Genomic DNA, 20,060 nt, shown 5'->3' on the forward strand with positions numbered 1-20,060 from the left:
CAGAGACTCCCAGATGTCAACTAGCTTGGTTTTTAGACAACTTTCCAGTTCCCTGGGAAAGCCAAGTTCTTCCACTGGCTAGGCCACATCTTAAGACTCAAAGCAGCCAAATCCCTGAAGTCAGCTGAGCTGCAGAGCAGCATGGAGAAAAGTACTCCTACAGAAAAGTTTTAGAACATTGTTTTGAACAAATTTTTGAAAATGGCACCAAAGACAAATAACAAGGGGGGAAAAAGACAAACTAGGTTTCCTCAAAATTACAAAATTTTTAGACATCAAGACTACCAAATTGTAAAAGGCAGTCCACAAAATAGGAAAAAATCCTACAAGCCACATACCTATTAGGAGACTGAAACTTAAAATTATAGGGTGTTCCAGTTCAGAATGATGAACAGTTATAGAGAAGGACGATCATGATCATGACACTGTATTCTATCAGTAAACTTATTGTGAACTTAAGGGTTAGAAAGGTAAATTCTATATTATATATATTATACAGAAACAAAAATCAACAAAAAAAGCAAGAAGACATAAGTGGTTATAATCTTGCAACAAACTTCCCAATTCTGAGATTATCTATTCTCAGAGATAATCAATATCTAAATTTTTAGCTGTAGGAATGAACTTTGGTAGTCCTTATGTTTTTACTTCATTTTCATAATTATTATTGTACCAGGTTATGAATTGCCCCAGTTCTACATTCTAAAGGTAGAAAACAAAATACTGACATATTCTCCTACTCCTTTCTTCAGCTAATTTAGTCCTCCTTATAGAGGCCTCCATCATACTACTTACTACATAATATCTATAGTTAACCCTTTCTACTTGGAGAAGGAGTCTCACCATGGAGGCCTAACTGACCTGGAACTAGGTCAGGGTGCTCTTGACTGTGCAGTAGCTGTGCTGCCTCTGCCTCCATGTACCACCATACCCAGCTCCTATAGATATTATTATGCTGTTTCTAGTTTTAATTCTTGTCGTATCTCCTTTCATGCTATGCTATTGTTTCACATGAAAACATTAGTCATTTATCTACTTATGATATAATATAATGACTATAAAGATGGATATTTACTTAAGTCCTTTGAATTATATACATTTTAACATGATATGTAAGTATTTAAATAACTAAAAATATTTTTCTTTTGTTGAAATAGTTTCAAAATCATTAAGATCATTTATATAAATAAAAATCCAATACACGAAATTTACTTCAAGAGACTAGAGAATTAAAAAAGAAAAGTAGACAGGCAGAACTCTTACATTGTGCTATGCCCCTTACAAAAACAGAAAATCAAAGCTGAGTATAGTACATGGTGGCATACACCTGTAATCCTGTCTACTCAGAAGATGAGTCAGGAGGATTGCATATCTTACAGCAATACAGGATACACAATAAGATCCTCTCTAATACTAAAACAAAAAGGGTTAGGAATGTAGCTCAATGGTAAAGTCTTTTTCTAACATGCCTAAGACTCTAGGTTTAATCCCTAGTTACACCTTTTTTTCCTTCTGGTTTTTCGAGACAGGGTTTCTCTGTAGCTTTGAAGCCTGCCCTGGAACTAGCTCTTGTAGACTGGAATGGCCTCAAACTCATAGAGATCCACCTGCCTCTGCCTCCCGAGTGCTGGGATTAAAGGTGTGTGCCACCACCATCCAGCTCACTCTTAAAACCCTTTATAAATCAATTATCCTTTAGTGTATGCTAGCTATTGGCTGACTGTGTAGTTAAAGCCTATACAACTTCCTAAGACAGGGAAGTTACAGTTCTTTTGTAATTTTTAACTTATGTTTATTTATTTAGTTTGTGTGTGTGTGTGTTTGTACGCATATGTGTCATGGCTGGCATGTAGAAATCAGTGGATACTTTGTGGAAACTGCTTCTTTTCTCTACCATTGTGAGTCCCAGAAATTAATTCATGTCATCAAATTGGCAGCAAGTGCCTTTATCTGCTGAACCATCTTACTAGGTGGCTTCCCTATTTTGTTTAAAAAAATAGAGTTATCATCATTTTTATATTTTTTAAATTATTTTGAAAATTTATTCTTTCTAGTTATGCATATGTGTGTATGTCTCTGTGTGTGGTTATGTCCATATGCCCAGAGGCAGGGATGTCTGATTCCCCTGGGGCTGGTTGTGCGCTGCCTGATGTGGGTGCTGGGAGTTGAACTTAGGTCCTCTAGAAAAGTGCATACTCTTAACCATGGAGCCATCCCTCCACATACACACCCCCAACTATTCTTTTTTAAAGAATATTTTTATCATTCAAAGGTGAGGTCAGCACAAAAGGTTACATTCAACTAGCAGGGATTTTGTTGTTTTTGGTTTTTTGAGACAGGCTGTTCTGAAACTATGAAGACCACACTGGCCTTAAACTCACAGAGATCCTCCTGCCTCTGCTTCCTGGAGTTCTGAGATTAAAAACGTTGTGTTACTACCCTGTCTTTAGCATATTTTTGTCTAACCTACATGGTATATTTCTCTTTAAGCAAGACAAAATAAAAATTGTTAAGTACACAAGAACATAAGATCCAGAAATAATGATTATATATGGGCCAGCTACTGTCCTCATCAGACAGAGCTGGAGCAAATCAAGCTCATTTTACTAATTTGTTATTGGTTAGCCACACAGCCCTCACCCCATCTGATTTTTCTAAGAAAGTCAAAACCTGATATTCTCAGCTTACCCTAAATGTTTCGAGAACAAGAGTTACTGACTGGACTGGACCCATGCTCTTAAACATCTTCTTCAGAGGCCCAATGTTACAATTTTTGACAAATGGACCAGCATAGACAGTTGACATCTCTGTCCATTTGGTCTTCATCTATAGGAAAAACAACAGAATGAAGCGGTGGATGTGAAAATGAACTGAAACCATAAGTCAAAGCTTGGCTTACCTTTGCAGGTGTCTGAAGTCCAGACTTGTTATAGGGCTGGGAAGATGGCTCGGTGGGTAAAAGTACTTGTTGCTATTGCAGAAGAGCATTTGATCCCCACCATCCACATGGTCGTTCACAACCATCTGTAACTCCAAGTTTCAGGGAACCTTATGCCCCATTCTGACCTCCAAGACCATCAAGCATGCATGTGGTACACACACACATAAATGCAGACAAAATATTCACACACAAAAAAATAAAATGAATAAATCCTTTAAAAAATTATCATTGAGGTAAGGTGCATGCCTTTAATCCCAGACCTCTGGGAGGCAGAGGCAGAGGGATCTCTGTGAGTTTGAGTCCAGCCTGGTCTCCAGAGAATTCGAGGACAGCTAGGGCTACATAAAAACCCTATCTCAAAAAATAAAAAACAAAATAAAACGAAGAGTCTGTATTCAAGGATGTCCATTATTTATAGAAGGAAAAAATTGAAAACACAAGTGCTCTCAATAATAGGTTTACCACTCAGTGGAATACTTGCATATCTTGAAAATAAGAACAATAAATTATGTCTGACACAGAAGATACATTTAAAATTAAAATAAAGTTGCAACAAGGGGCCGGGGCAACGGCTTGATGGATAAAGTGCTTGCTTGAGGACCCGAGTTCAGACCCCAGCACCCACAGGAAAACATGAATGCAAGTGGCACATGCTTCTAACCTCAGTGCTAGCAGTAAAGACAGGGTGGCTAAATCAGTGAGCTCTAGACTCAGTGACATACTGTGCCTCAAATAAATAAATAAATAAATGTGATAAAAGAAGATATTTAGGGCTGGAGAGATGGCTCAGTGGTTAAGAGCATTGCCTGCTCTTCCAAAGGTCCTGAGTTCAATTCCTGGCAACCACATGGTGGCTCACAACCATCTGTAATGAGGTCTGGTGCCCTCTTCTGGTCTGCAGACAGAATATTGTATACATAATAAGTAAATAATTTTTTTAAAAAAAAAGAAGATATTTATTGATGGCGTCTGACCTTGTTCTGCCTCTGCATGCATGGGCATACACACTCACCCACCCACATACCTGTACACATATACATACACTAAAAAAACACACACACAAAACAAAACAAAGTTGTAAAACAGGATACTCAGTCTGATTCCTATTTTTATAAAACATATTTCTCAAATATTAATGTATATTGAAATAATCTGGAGAAATAGATGTGAATTTAAGCAAGTGTGCATTACTTTCCTTAATGAAGAAAGGTTGTCGTTATCAAACAGTTCAGCAGAATCCATCTACTTACACTTTGCTTCACCTCGTCAGCAAAGATGGGTGAAAAGGGCTCAAAAGAGAACTGCACAATGCTGAAGGGAAACAAAGGGACTTCCACTTTGGCTTCCTCAAGCACCTGAAGAGAACAGACTGAATGAGTTAGGAACCCAGTACTCATTCAACTCCCTCCACAAGCCACAGTAATATAAACAGTTGCCTTTTACTTATACCCCAAAGAGGCACACAGCTGACTTCCAGGTCCAAAGGAGAATGGTAACAGCACACAGTCTCCTAGAAAAGCCACTAAATTACTGCTTCTTGGCCTTTTGGCTAAGACTCAGCATAGTACCCGTCCTTTCCAGTTTAATAGAGTATGTCCTCTGTCCAAGAATAACATATGCAATGAGTTTCTGAAGCAGGGAGGTGGAAAGGGAGCTTGTTACATCCATGTCACACATCAACCTGGAACTGGAGAACCTCAGGAACAATGCACCCTTCTAGGGATATAAGATTTGGTTTCTTTCAAAAGAAAACTTTTTTGACAGTGTCATAAATAGTTTATCAATGCTTAGAAAAGAATTACACAACAGAAGCAGTTTATTCAAGGATATCAGGCTGGTCCATATTCGAAAGTCAACATGTACTGTCATATCAACTAGCATGACTGTACTCACTTATGCAGACAAAGCTTATGGAAAATTTCAATATCAAAACTCAGAAAATCCAAGACAGAGGGAACTTCCCCAACCCAATGAATTAAAAATCTAACAACTAAGCCAGGTGGAGCTGGCTCATGTCTTTAATCCTGGCAATTCAAGATTAAATCAGAGACAGGGATCTCTTGTGAGTTTGAGGACAATCTGGCCTACATAGCAAGTTCCAGGACAGCCAGGGCTACACAGTGAAAAGGACTTGGTTTCTTTCTAAAGGCAACTTGCAACAGGGCCTGGAGGCACAGGCTTATGATCTCAACCACATAGAGGCTGAGGATAGCAAATTTAAGACCAGGCTATGGACTAAGTTCAAATCAGGCTGGACAACTTAGTGAGACCCTGTATCAAAATAAAAAGGGCTTGGGATATAGCATAGTGTAACAGGTCTTACCATATACAAGAGTTTGGGTTTAACCCTCTAGTATCACATAAAAGCCATAAAGGTAATGTATAACATATGTGACCCATACTTTAAATATTACTAAGAGAGTGATTACCACAAACCTTCAAGATACTTGTAAGAAAATAAATTCCAACAGAGGCCCTCATCATTACACATTGTTGCAAATCAGTAAATAAAGAAAACAAAGGAGGCTTAAGAGAGTCATTGGCGATGGGGGTAGTAGGTAGTGAGGAGGAGAATCAATGTGCCTGAAAGAATTAGAGGAAGTAGAAAACAGAAGCACCCCTAGAAAGAAGTCCAACTAAATGCAAATGTCACAACTTTGATATGGCTAAAAGCCTGGCAGCCAGAAAGCAGCATGAAATATATAGAAAAAAAGATGGTACCCTTGTTAGATGTGGCAAAAAGAAAATAAAAAGGTAAATTACAGATCTTGCCGAGAGAGATGGCAAATGCCAACCTTTCCTAACAAGATTATAAGTTCCTCTCCTCTCCCTGACACCATAAATTAGTCTCAAACAAACAAACAACCCCCTAAGCTCCAAGTATTGGAAAGATGAGAATGATGGGTATATGCCTCTAACTCCCAGTTCTTGGGAGGTAAGACATTCTAGTGAATGGCAATGGCACTGCAATACTTTGTGTTCCCATCTCTTTCTCCCTCTGAATCAACATAGACTTCATGGGAGGATAACTTCCCATTCCAGAGATTCTCTCTTGGAATGCAAACCTATGTACCCAATATTCTGGAAAATCTGGGTGCTGCCTGAGAAACTGGCTTCTTCTCATCTGATTTGAAGAGCTGACAGGAGTACAGGACTTGCTGAGAAATCATTACAAACTGACTACTATGGCATGTTAGAGGTGCAGTTCCAAAGGAAGATGCCATGAGGTAGAAAAGACTCTGTGCTGTAAAAAATAGACAGCAACAAACTGCCAAGAAAATTTGAGACAGTTAAAAACGCAAAATTGCAGATAACACAAATCTTGGATGCTGCATAAAACAGTTCATAAAATCAGAACTGGTTATTTTTCTCTCTCTCTTTATGTATGTATAGTGTATACATGCTTTCATGTTACGGTACATATGTGTGCAGGTGCATGTACGCATGTGTGCATATTGGTGTGGATGCATGAGGTTGATATTAGGGTGTCATCCTCAGTCACTTTGATGCAAGGTATTTCACTGAACCTGGGCTCTCAGTTTCAGTAACTCTGGCAACCCAGCATGATCCAGGCATCTTTATATCTGCCTCTCTCTCCCCATCCCCTACTAGGTCCACCTGGCTTTTAGAGGGTGTTCCTGTCATCTTTAGTCTTCAATTTGACATAACCCAAGGTCATGAGAGGAAAGCCTCCTCTATGGACATGTCTGAGGAACTGTCTTGTTAATTTATGGAGGAGAGCCCCGCACACTTGGATGACACCATTTCTTGGGCTGGTCCTAGGATATATAAGAAGGCTAAACATCAGTTGGAGAACACCAGCAAGAAGCATTCCTCCAGGGTTTCTACTTCAAGTGCCTGCTTTGACTTCCCTCAATGATATAACCTGTAATCTATTCCTTCCCTAGGTTACGTTTGGGCAGTGTTTTATCATAACAACAGAACAAAACTATAATATAAGGTTCTTAGAGTCTGAATGCTGGCACTTATATTTGTAGGCCAAGTGCTCTATCTGTTGAGTCAGCTCCTCAGACCAGAACTGTTTATTTCTTTTAAATGTCTAAGTCTTAGTAACAAAATCACAAAGCATACAAAGATACAGGGAAACTTAGCCTAAAAAGACAATATAATTCCATAAACTGAATCTAGAAAAGTGTAGCTGTATGAAGACCTGTGAATGCCTGTCTTCTGAATATTGAGATTACACCACTATGGTAGGCTCCAGATCTCTAACAACAAGTGGCGAACTGTTTGCACTCTAGATCTGTATACACTCTCTTGTATACTGAGTCACTATCTCTAGATTACTTATATCATTGAAAAGAATATCATGCTATGTAAATAGCTTTTCTACTGCACTGCTAATGAACATTAAAAAAGAAAAAAGTCTGCATGTGTTCAGCTATTCTTTTCCTTATTATTTCCGACTCATGGTTGGTTGACTCCATGGATATGAAAACTGCAGACTCATAAGGCTAATTAAATATCTAAAAATGCTTAAGGGGATAAAAGAATTGTCATAAAGATGCTTGAACATGGATTACTAAATCAAGAAAATGATATATTAGCAAATGAGAATACTAACAAAGAAATGATAAAAAAACAATATTCTGGATTGGAAAATTTTAAAAAATAGCACTGCAAAATCACACAGGAATGATTTAATCAGGCAGATGAAAGCATCAGGTCATGTACAATGATGGAGTTCGAGGTCAAAAGATAATAAAGAACAGTTGAGGTGAAGTTAAGGGATTTATGTGACATTATCAAGAAACTTATGAGACACTATTAAACAAATGCAACTGTCTAAATGTAGTATCTAAATGCTTATGTCCATCCAAAAGCTGCACATAGACATTTAGAGCAGCTTTGTAAGTGTTAAAACTTATAAATAATCAAGCTATATCTATCAGTGGGTGAATTACTCAGACACTAAAAACAGAAAACATTAAAAGCATCAAAAAGACATGGAAGAAATATACACATTTCTAAATAAAATAAAGCAATCTAAAAGGTTTCTTAATATATGATTACAACTATGTGATACTCTGGAAAAAGCAAAACTATTGAGCCAATGTAAAGATCAGTGGTTTCTAGGGAGAGAGGGAGAATGAATTAGAAAGCACACTTATCCTAAGATATTTAGGGTAGTGAAACTATATATAGGGGGACATATATGTCAACAAGCATTGTCAAAATGTATAGGATATACAACACCAAAAGTGAGCCCTAATGTAAAAGATGGACTTTTGGGTGACTAGGATGTGTCAGTGTAGATACACTGATGACAACAAAATCTAGTGGCAGAGGTTGCACATGTTGAGTGAGGTAGAAGATAAATGGAAAATACACTTTCCATGCAATTTTGCCATGGACTAAAATTTCCCTAAAAATCAAAGTCCATTAAAAAAATAATGAGGTAAAACCAACCACACTGAACCTCATAGAAGAGAAAGTGGGAATTACACTTGAACACATTGGCACAGGAGACCACTTCCTAAATATAACCCCAGTAGCACAGACACTGAGAGAAACAATTAATAAATGGGGCCTCCTGAAACTGAAAAGCTTCTGAAAAGCAAGGGACATGGTCAACAAGACAAAACGGCAGGCTACAGAATGGGAAAAGATCTTCACCAACCCCACATTGGACAGAGGTCTGAACTCCAAAATATACAAAGAACTCAAGAAGTTGGTCATCAAAAGAACAAATAAACCAATTAAAAAAAATGGGGTATAGACCTAAACAGAGAACTCTCAACAGAGGAATCTAAAATGGCTGAAAGACACTTAAGGAAATGTTCAACATCCTTAGTCATCAGAGAAATACAAATCAAAACAACTCTGAGATTCCATTTTACACCTGTAAGAATGACCAAGATCAAAAGCACTGATGACAACTTATGCTGCAGAGGTTGTGGGGTAAAGGGAACACTTCTGCATTGCTGGTGGGAGTACAAGCTGGTACAGCCCCTTTGGATATCAGTATGGTGATTTCTCAGAAAATTAGAAACAACCTACTTCAAGACCCAGCAATATCACTTTTGGGTATATACCTACAGGATGCTTAATCATACTCCAAGGACATGTGCTCAACTATGTTCATAGCAGCTTTGTTTGTCATAGTCAGAACCTGAAAACAACCTAAATGCCCCTCGACCGAAGAATGGATAAGGAAAATATGGTACATTTATACAATGGAGTACTTACTAAACAGCAGGAAAAAAAAAATAACATCTTGAGGGCTGGAGAGATGGCTCAGAGGTTAAGAGCATTGCCTACTCTTCCAAAGACCCTGAGTTCAATTCCCAGCAACCACATGGTGGCTCACAACCATCTGTAATGGGGTCTGGTGCCCTCTGCCCTGCAGGCATACACGCAGACAGAATATTGTATACATAATAAATAAATAAATATTAAAAAAATAACATCTTGAAATTTGCAGACAAATGGATGGATATAGAAAACATCGTATTAAGACCAAATCCAGAAAGACAAATATCATATGTACTCACTCATAAATGGTTTTTAGACATAAAGCAAAGAAAACCAGGTTACAATTCACAATCCCAGAGAACCCAGACAACAAAGAGGACCCTAAGAGAGACATACATAGATCTAATGTACATGGGAAGTAGAAAAAGACAAGATCTCTTGAGTAAACTGGGAGCATCGGGACCATGGAAGAAGGTAGGAGGGGGGAGGAGAGAAAGGGAGGAGAACAGGAAAAAAAACAAACATGTAGCTCAATAAAAACAATTTTTTTTAAAAAGTCATGTGACTCCCTGGGGTGGGGGAATAATGAGGGCTCAGTTGGTAAATCACTTTCCTAGCAAGTATAAAAACCCAAGTTCAATACCAAGAATCCACATAAAATACTAGTGGCAATGGCTTATGCTTGAAAAGAATCTCAGTGACGGTGAGATTGGAGGCAAAGACAGGCAGAAACTTGGAAGCTCTCCAGCCAACTAGTCTAGTCTTCTTGGCAAAGTTCTTATGGACTCTGAAATGAAAGAGACTGTCATACAAAAAGTAGTAAGCACCTAAGGGGTGACACCCGAAGTTGTTTTCTAACCTCACACGCATGTACACACGCATGCATGCACATACCTGCAACCATGTACACGCACATATAGATGATGCTCACAAAACCCTTAAGGTCTACGTCAGGTGGGGGGGTGATCAGAAAAAACGTGGGGGGGGGGTAATTCTCAGGAAATTAGAAAAGGAAGGATAATAATCTCATGAACACATGAACACTATAATCTCTCCAGCTTGCCACCTAGAGAACATTTCCAGGCTACAGAGAAATAGGGAAATCTGCTGGCTTGAATATCACTGAGTAAAGAGCTACACATAGAACACCAGAGACCTGCAAAAAAATTTAACCCTCAAATATTCATAATTGTATCTATGTAAGTAAACTATGTAAGGCCCAGAAGGAAAAAAAATCCAAAAGGATTACAAGGGACATTTCCAAAATCTTACACAGGATTATCCAAACCAGAGCACAAGATCTCATGACCCTTGTAGCATTAAGCACAAAGTTTTCTTTTACAACAGTAGTGGGATAAAAACTGTCATGGTTCTACTTAAAAATGTTAAATGCAAGAGCCAAAAGGAACAGTGTTTCTATAAAACTACCACCTTCCAAACAAAGCTCACAAATATTTACAAGGACATAAAACTACATGATACCAATAAAGTAAAATTTACTGTCTCAGACATGCAAAGAAGCATGAAAACATAATTCACAAGGATACAGATCACTGAAAACTAATCTGAAAGTTACATAGATGATCAAATATGTAAGGATGTTAAAATAGTTCTTGTAACTATATTCCAGAAGAAAGAATTGAGAGAAAAGTCTGAGTCTTTTATTAGAGGCATGGGAGATACAAGAGAGCAAATTTAATTTTTAAGATTAAAGTTACAGTGTCTGAAATAGAAGTATACTGGATGTGATTATTATCACATTAAATACAACAAAAGTTATGATGGAGCCTGAAGACATTAGCAATGAAAAACAGCTAAAGGGGGAAGAAAGAAACTGCTAGAAAATTAACAACAGTGATCTATGGAACCCTCAGAATCCTAATGGCAGTTACAAAAGTAATGAAAGATAAAACTGGAAGTAGTAGTACTTTTTACCTAATTTTATAAAAATGATAATCTAAGTGTGGGTTGTATTTTTGCTTGTTTTGTTTTTTTCAACCTAGTACAAGCTGGAATCATCTAGAAAGAGGTGATGGGTGTTGGAGAACCTAGGCCCTGTGAGCAGTGCCATTCTTGGGCAGTAGTCAAGTTGAGGAAGCCATGAGGAGCAAACCAGTAAGCAGTGCTCCTACATGGCCTCTGCTTTAGTTCCTGCCTCCAGGTTCCCTGATTTACCATAGCGATGGACTGTGACACAGAAGTATAAGATCAAATAAATCCTTTGCTCCCTAAGTTGTTTTGGGTCATGGTATTTATCACAGCAACAGAAAGAAAACTAGGGCACTAAGGTAGAAAATCTCATGGAATCTAAAAGATGTATAACAAGACCTTTAAAATACCAGAGTTGAAAATAAATGTCAACCAAAATATCTTCCAAATTTGAAAGCTAAAAAAAAATTACTAAGTAAACAAAAGATGCTAAGAATTTAGTATCTACAGACTCTTTACTGCTCAGATTAAAATTGGGATTTATATAAAGGAATAAATACCACTAGATGTGATAATCATGTGGTAAATATACCTATCATGTCTTCTTACTAAAATGTAGTTTTTTTATTTTTTATTTGAATGAATGCTTACCTACATGTATGTATGTGTACCATATTATTTCTAGTGCTGGTGGAGGCCAGAAGAGGGTGTCAGATCCTCTGGAACTAGAGTTATAGGTGCTGTGAACGCCATGTGGATGCTTGGAACTGAAACAAGGTCCTCTGTAAAAGCAGCAAGTCTACTTATACATGGAACCATTGTTCCACTCCCTAAAATCTCTTCAAATAATCTATAGCCAAAGCAAAATTAGTAACAATATAGACTAGATTCTATAATGTATATAGAAGTAAGATGTGATGACAACAATAGCGCTGTGGTTGGGAGGAATGAAATGTAAGTATATGGTTGTAAGGTTCTTACACATGAAAAGGTATACTATTATAGAAAGTAAATTGTAGTAAGTAACTACTATGATATGTATATTATAAATCCTAACACTACTAAAATATGCAGCTTAGAATTAACTTTTTCCAGGTTCATCACTATTATGGTTCCTAGATTTTACAGCTGGTAAGATATCTCTATTGGTGTAATAGTGGCATTTTTATTCTGAGGGTAATCAACAGATGTCTAAACTGGACTTAGGGCCCATTCAAGTAGGAGAGAATTCACCTCTGGGGCCACAAACCTAGCCACTTGCCCATGGCTAGTGAGGTCATGAATCCTAGAAGAGGACCTATTACTGCCACTTTCCTAAACTAGTATACTTTCTAACTGCAGACTAAACACTTACCCTCCTAACCCCAGGTTAGTGCAGCTGCTTCCAAAGCAGGTGAAGGCTATTACACAAATCCACAACCAGTCAGAATGCAGAGAAAAATTGACTGTGGAGTCCCGGCCCCAGTTCATACATCTCCATCTCAACCCTTATACCCAAGGTTCAGGAGAGGAAACAGAAAACCTGTAAGAACAAAACACCGGGATGCCTGTTGTAAGACAGCATCTTCTAAGCATGATCGAAAAGCTCTAACTATGAACTCTCAACAATACACTTGCCTAAACAGTATCTGCATATGGACAACACCAGCTGACATGCTAGCCTGGATGGGGGAAATCTGGGAGAAGCAGAATCAGTCTTCTCTAGAGATAAGTTCCCTGAAAGGTTATCCAATTCCAACTGGTCAAGCCCTAAGCACATGAACAACACTAAATAGAAGGGAGATACACACACACACGCACACACGCGAGCGCACGCACACACACTTAAATTTGTGTATATATAAAATGATAATGTTAAATAAGAGGCTATTAATTTGATGTGGCAGTTGGAGGAGATAGAAGAAAGGATGGAAATGTAGTATTCACACATGAAATTCTCTTAAAGAATTTTAAATTAACAAAGAGCAATTGTAGGGCAAAATGGTGACTTAGTTGTTACCCTGTTCCTCCAGAAGCCCTAGGTTCAATTCCCAGCTCTCATATGGGAACTCACAATTGCCTGTAACTCTAGTATCTCAGGATCTGATACCTTTTTCTGGGCTCCATAGGCACTAGGCATAGGCTTACAGGCAAAATACCCATACATATACCAAGAAAAAAGTAATATACCTAATAAATTGTCAAATAAGAGAACATTTCCAGGGCTCAGAAAAGTAAACGGCTTGCTGAGCAAGCACAAAGACCTGAGTTTGGCTACACATAAATAAAAAGTCAGAAATGGCAGCATACTTATAATTCCAATGCTGAATGGGTAGGGAAGACAAATAAATACTGGAGCTCATATTGTCACAGAACAATGACAGATAAAATATAAAAAGATATAGCCAGGCTCCAAAATAAACATCTCCATATACCAGAAATAGAAGTTCTAAGTGGCGTGCAAGGCCAAGCCCACTGGTCTCTGAAAGCAGACGCTGACAGCTAACAGCTCTGCTCCTATGAAGTAACAGACTTAAATGTGCTCCATAAGATTGAGGCAGAAGCCAGACTTGCTCATGTTAGCCAAGGTTACTGGTACAAATTCTTGGCATTCCCAGGGGTTATACAAAGTGTTACACTTACTACAAAGATATAATAGGTCATTCACCTCTTTATTTGAAGAACACTTAATAGTTAGACAGTTTCTAGAAGAAGAAAGCTCATCTATATCCCGAGTCAAAAAAAGGAGTTTCTGACCCATCGAGTCCAGGCATTCTAAAACACTGTAAAGAATTAAAGAGATTAAAATAAGAATAGTCATTTTTAGGTTAATACTTGCTAGTTAAATTTTGTGCCTATAATGCTTGCCAATATAGTAGTCTGTAGCAATATTTAGTTATACAAATTTAATTAAAATTAAAGGCCCAGTCAATAAACTGCATTAGTCATATGTGATCAGTGGTTTTCATATTCTCCAGAATATTTCATCATTGCAGAAAATCAAATTAGATGGTGTTACCCTAAGAGGAGGGAAAATAAATAAGAACTATACCTAAAGCTATCAATCAAGATTGAAGTCACAATCTAAGGATCTGACACACTCATCATGGTCTGAAACCGTTTCTGAGTGTGGATGTATGTGTTTCTCCAATCTGCTTTAAAGGCTATAAGCTAAGTTTTCTAACTTAAAAATATCAACAAGACTAGAATTCTCTTCTTTCCTTACCACCCCAAGATAGGGTCTCTCAGCAGAGCCCTGGCTGTCCCAGAACTCTCTTTGTAGACCAGACTGATCTCGAACTCACAGAGAACCATCTGTCTTTGCCTCCTGAGTTCTGGGATTAAAAGCTCTATCTTCTCTTGTAATAATCCTTAGTTCAATTATTTCTGCGTGGTTTTTTTTAAACATCATTTTAGACATTGGTCATAGTCAGAAAACTAGTAAGTACATCCTTAATTTTCCTTTGCTCTTATTTGAAATGGAAAACATTACCTCATATTTGGGGGCTTAGTAGGTCCTCCCTTCTTTTCTGGTTCTTGACTGGCTGCTTTCAGTTCTTCACGACTAGCTAGTGCCTCCAAATTGAGCTCTGCAATCTGTAAGAAAATAAAAGTTTTTGTACAGAATTTGAGGCGAAAAAAATCACTTAAATGATATTCTCTGCTTCTCTAGAATCATGGCTGTGTCACTGCCTCAGGCAAAAGCTGGCTTCAATAGTATCAAATGGTTTTATGACTGCTTAGCCAAGAGCAACAACCTGTCACCAGCTACTAATGTTACATGAAGATGGTTTAAAAGAGCCAAGTGAGGCTGAGTGAAACGTGATGGCAATTTTGGCTCATCATTCCTTACTTAGTCTCTTAATGTATTTCTCTGAAAACATGTAACTTTTAGAAATGAAAAACAATGACTTTTATTGCAATATCAAAAAAGTCAGTATATTAATACAAAATAATACAAAATTAGACTATCAAAAGTATAATTGATATTTATTTTTGTTCATAAAGTAGGAATCCACCTGGAAAGTAAGATAATACAACTATTTAAAAATAACATATTTTTCTATTTCCATCCATTTGCATGCAAAATTTGAGAAGTCATTGTTTTTTACCGCAGCATAGTACTCTAGACAGTGGAGCTGATCTATTGGGAGCTCACCAAGGCCAGCTGGACTGTGACTGAAAAAGCATGGGATAAAACTGGACTCTCTGAGCATGGCGAACAATGAGGGCTGATGAGAACCCAAGGACAATGGCACGGGGTTTTGAACCTACGTAATGTGCTGGCTTTGTGGGAGCCTAGCCAGTTTGGATGTTCACCTTCCTAGAAATGGACGGAGGGGGGAGGACCTAGGACTTACCACAGGGCAGGGAACCCTGACTGCTCTTTGGGCTGGAGAGGGAGGGGGAGAGGAGTGGGGGGAGGGGGAGAAGGGTGGGAGGAGGAGGAGATGGATGGGAGGAGGGGGAGAAGGGTGGGAGGAGGGGGAGGGAAATGGGAGGCTGGGAGGAGGAGGAAATTTGTTTTTTTTTCTCCTTTTCTCAATAAAAAAATAAAATAAAAAAATAAAAATAACATATTTTTGCCAGGTCAGGTAGTGATGCAGGCCTTTAATCCCAACACTCAGGTGGCAGAGGCAGTCGGATCTCTGTGAGCTTGAGACCAGCCTGGTCTACAGAGCAAGTTCCAGGACAGGCTCCAAAGCTACACAGAGAAACCCTGATTTGAAAAACAACAACAACAAAAATGGAATTCAACGGGTGGTTCAGTTCCTAGCACCCACATGGTAGTTCACAACCATCTGTAACTCCACTTTCAGGGAATCCCATTCCTCTCTTCTGGCCTACATCAGCACCAGACATGCACATGGTTACACAGACATTTACACAGGCAAAAACATAAAATACATAAATCTAAATGACAAAACAAAACATTTTTTGTTTGTCCCACCATTCTCAGAGGAGCCACTGCTGAGCTCCTCTATGAGAACATATGTGAACATATTTTAACAATATGAGAACATATTTTAACAATCTGTTAAAAAATCATAACCATTCTTAAAGAGCGAAGGAGGTACAATTCAGTCAGGTGCCCAAAGAGGAACTGGCACACTGAGAGGCAGAGACAGGTTTTGTTTGTTTGTTTGTTTGTTTGTTGTTTTTTTTTTTTTGAGACAGAATTTCTCTGTAGCTTTGGAGCCTGTAGGTCAGGCTGGCCTTGAACTCACAGAGATCTGCCTGCCTTGGCAGAGGCAGTTTTATCATAACCAGTTAGCAGGTCATGATTGATGGCTCCAGGAAGAATTTATCCTGATGTCAATTGTAGAAACAAGTGAAGAGAATACTGGGCAGCAGGGAAGAGATGGCAAAGGCTGAACCTAGTTTTCATAAACCCATCAGCATAGGTCAGTGCCTCAGCAACCCCCAGATAGCTCTAGAGGGGTGAGGGGTCTAAAACTCAAGACCTCTACAACACTCATCATTCCCCACCTCTGCTATTATCCCACAGATCAGGGGACCCATCAAGACCTTAGGAAGAGCACAGGGCATAACTTGGAACAAGGTGCAGCATCTGGATCAGAGCAACAGAGCCAAGGCTGCAGACTGGAGAAAGCACAGTGGTGCAGTGAGTCTGAAGCTCAGTATCCTCCACCCTGGACAAAGTAGTAAGGAACTATATCCATCAGGGGAAATTTGTGACAGCACTTCATACAGTGTCCTCACAGACAGCTAAGACTCCAAGCAGCCCACTGGACAGTGGAAGGATTATATAGGGGTGGAATCAATCGTAAGTCACAAGCCCAACGTTGAAGGAACACACAGAGGTATTCCTAGCATTTGCAATTCCACTTGTGAAGTACTGCCTGCAGACAGAACCAGTCCTGTAATCCAAACACCTAAAGAAAGACTCAGAGGAGAATAGGACCTCCTATCACAGAGGAACTAGCACAGGTGGCATGGGTTTCTGAGAGCCAAGAAATGTGACTCAAAATTGAACCCCAGCCATCAGAGTTCACATATTCTATATCCCCATCTGACTCTCTCCCCGCATGTTCATCTCACCCTTATTTAATACTCAGTATCAATTTGGCATGACAGCCGAGACCTGCTTAGTTTTCTCTTCTACTGCTTATTTTCCCCCTTCTTTACTCTTTCCCTTTTCATTTTCCTCTCCTAAGGAGCTGAGCTGGTCTGCAGGGTCTGTCTGGTGCAGCCTCCAAAGAGACAGGGTTTTACTATTATCTGATTACTTATCTTACCTTTCTCTTTTCAGTTTACCTTCAACCAAAACTCTGTCCCCACATTTTTGTCCCTACAGGTCCTTTTATCCTAGCACTTGGAAGGAAGAGGTAGTACAATCACCATAAATTTGAAGCCAGTCTGGGCCATATCTACATAGTAAATTACAGGCAAGACAGTGCCTCAAGACAACCACCAACAAAATAATTTCACAAAATCTTTCTGAAACTGTCCTTTTCAAATCTATATCCACTGAACTGCTGCTCAAACAATGGAATGTGCACCTATTCCTAGAGAACAAACTAATTACCATAAACAGTATCAGTTCAATGATCATCATCACCAGCTTTATATTTAGTTATCTGCCCTCAATACTATCCCAGCAAACTACATATTTCCATCTTACAGATTTAGAAACAAGTTATTCAGAGCAACTGCCAGTTGATATAACTAGAAACTCTATAGTCAACACTCAAAAGTTGACTTTATTATATACTTTGTCAATATGTTAGTGATATGGGTCTTAATTTTAATCTTAACCACATTGTTAGCTTTGTACAGAAAGGTAGGAACAGAAATAATGATCTATGGATGTCTGATCCAGTCTCATAATATTAAGAAAGCCAAAGGGACTGGTCAAAGATACTAACCTTCTTTGGCCCATACTTAAGAAAATACCGAACTAATTCAAGAGTTGTTCTAGCATCTTCTATGGTATCATGACCAAGCTTGTCTGGACACTGTATATCCTTCCTAGAAATGAAGATGAAATGTGTATATGGGGATATTTTTAATGATTATTTCTTTTAACCACAGTATAGAAGTTTCACCATTGTTAACAATCAGATTTGTACTACAACTATCAAGATCCCTTTTTCTGCTCAACTGCCAGGCCTCAAGAGAGGTGCTACACATCCAGACAACATGGGATGGCTCTGATCACAGAAGTATACCACAGGAATCAAAGATTAGCCAAGATCAGGCCCACTCTTAGCTGTATCAGTTAAAAGTTTCCTTCCAGAAGATTTTTATTCATATGCAAATATCTATACATTTAAATAATTTTCTTGGTTGTTTATGAAAAATCTTAAATACACATATATTTATGTTGATCAATATCTATATATAGATCCTACTCAGCAACTCTATTTTATTCTAAGTAATATCTTAGGGTTTTCCATATTACATATACAGATCTATCATATTCCTTTGAATAATAAATAACCATAACTTAGTCAGTCCTCTACAATTTTCTTTCCATTTTGAACCATGTTATAATGAACATGCACTTATATGCTTCAAGACTACAAGACATATTCAATTTAAGTATGCTACACTTTGAAATTCCATGGTACTAGGGGCTGAATATACGATCTTACAAATGATATGCAAATGTTCTGTCACAACTTCCTTTAAAAAATTTTTAAAATTACATTTAAGTGTGGGGAGTGTACAATGTGTATGTGTGTGTGTGTGTGTGTGTGTGTGTGTGTGTGTGTGTGTGTGTGGTTGGGCAGAGGACAACTTATGGGAGTTAGTTCTCCCAGCGATAGAACATAGGTCATAAGGTTTGTTCCCTATTGAGTCATCTTGCCACCAAAACACATTTGTTTTTAAACTTTTCATAATTAGAGAAGGTCTCACTAAATTGCTCAAGATAACCTTAAAATCACTTTAGAGACTAGGAAATCATTGAACTTTAGAATCTCCTACCTCCATCTTCAAAATAGCTGAGATTACATGCCTACCCTGTGAGATTCAACTGTATTCCCTTAATTTCTTTACTTCATAAGAATTAGAGGGAGTAGTGTTTATAAATTGAGAGAGACAACCAAGACTGGATTGGATAATACATATTAATTTATGTACAATATACCAGGACAACACCAAAACATGTATAAACCTACCCCAAAATAACTTTGGCTAAGAATCTTAGCTTAAATCTTCTGTGCTGCTTCCCGATATAAAGCAGCGAGGTATCAATAAGATATGGGTGTATCATCTGAGGAGGAAAAATAATGAATAAATAGCACCTTATGCTAAAGAAAAAAACAGGGAAGAGGTTTGGGAGTTAAAATTCCCAGTCTTTACATCTTAGATAAATGGAATACACTTTTCTATTAGAGAATAAGGTCTTAAAGCAGATACACACTTTTAAAACTCTGAGATCCGAGTCTAGGAAATGGCCCACTAACACAGCGTCAGGAGGAAGCAGCTGTCTTAAGAGTGTCTGTATATCTTTGAGTTTGGTTGGCACTGGGTTAAGAATCTTCTCCATGATTCCTGAAAAACTTTTCATAAAGAGAGAGAAATAGAGAGACTAAAATATCAGCTTTTCTCCAAAGACACGTTTTGAAAAATTATACTTAATATATACCAATTACAGAAAAAAAAAAGCTGAAGATCCAAATAAGCAGAGAAGTTAAAAAAAATCCATCATAAACTTCTACAGAACATGGGCAATACTGTATATGATGTAGATGTAAGAAAGAACTTCCTGAAGAAGGCTCCATTTGCCTAAGAATTAAGGTTAACAGCTGACAAACAGGACATTATAAAACTAAAAAGCTCTTGCAGAGTCAAAGAAGCAATCAACTGGGTGAAGAAGAAGCCTATAGAATAAGAGAGAGTCTTTGCCAGCTATACATCTAGAAAAGGTTTAATATCCAAAATATACAAAGAACTCAAAAAAAAAAAGAGTAAAAAAACTAAACCAAAACAAAACAACAAAACTATGACCCATTAAAAAAAAATT

The 20,060-nt window shown here is 38.1% G+C and overlaps 1 protein-coding gene and 1 non-coding gene across 3 annotated transcripts in view; one reads left to right on the forward strand and one right to left on the reverse strand.

The window, feature by feature from the left end:
• Rexo5 (RNA exonuclease 5) overlaps positions 1-20,060 on the reverse strand; it is a 54,264-nt gene that overhangs the window by 6,442 nt on the left and 27,762 nt on the right. For both annotated transcript variants that reach the window (XM_041666293.1, XM_041666292.1), the window contains 7 exons: positions 19,458-19,596; positions 19,213-19,307; positions 17,956-18,058; positions 14,559-14,662; positions 13,734-13,848; positions 4,192-4,296; positions 2,689-2,826 (listed from right to left, as the gene is read on the reverse strand). In XM_041666293.1, the coding sequence (XP_041522227.1) occupies positions 2,689-2,826; positions 4,192-4,296; positions 13,734-13,848; positions 14,559-14,662; positions 17,956-18,058; positions 19,213-19,307; positions 19,458-19,596 (799 nt within the window). The remainder of the gene's footprint in view (positions 1-2,688; positions 2,827-4,191; positions 4,297-13,733; positions 13,849-14,558; positions 14,663-17,955; positions 18,059-19,212; positions 19,308-19,457; positions 19,597-20,060) is intronic.
• Positions 4,471-4,658, forward strand: LOC121458160. Its single transcript, XR_005975804.1, has one exon. It is a non-coding gene; the product is annotated as a U2 spliceosomal RNA (small nuclear RNA).

Source organism: Microtus oregoni, unplaced genomic scaffold (genome assembly GCF_018167655.1).
Source record: "Microtus oregoni isolate MIOR12 unplaced genomic scaffold, Mior012 000016F_ref0000370, whole genome shotgun sequence".
Lineage (NCBI taxonomy): Eukaryota > Metazoa > Chordata > Mammalia > Rodentia > Cricetidae > Microtus > Microtus oregoni.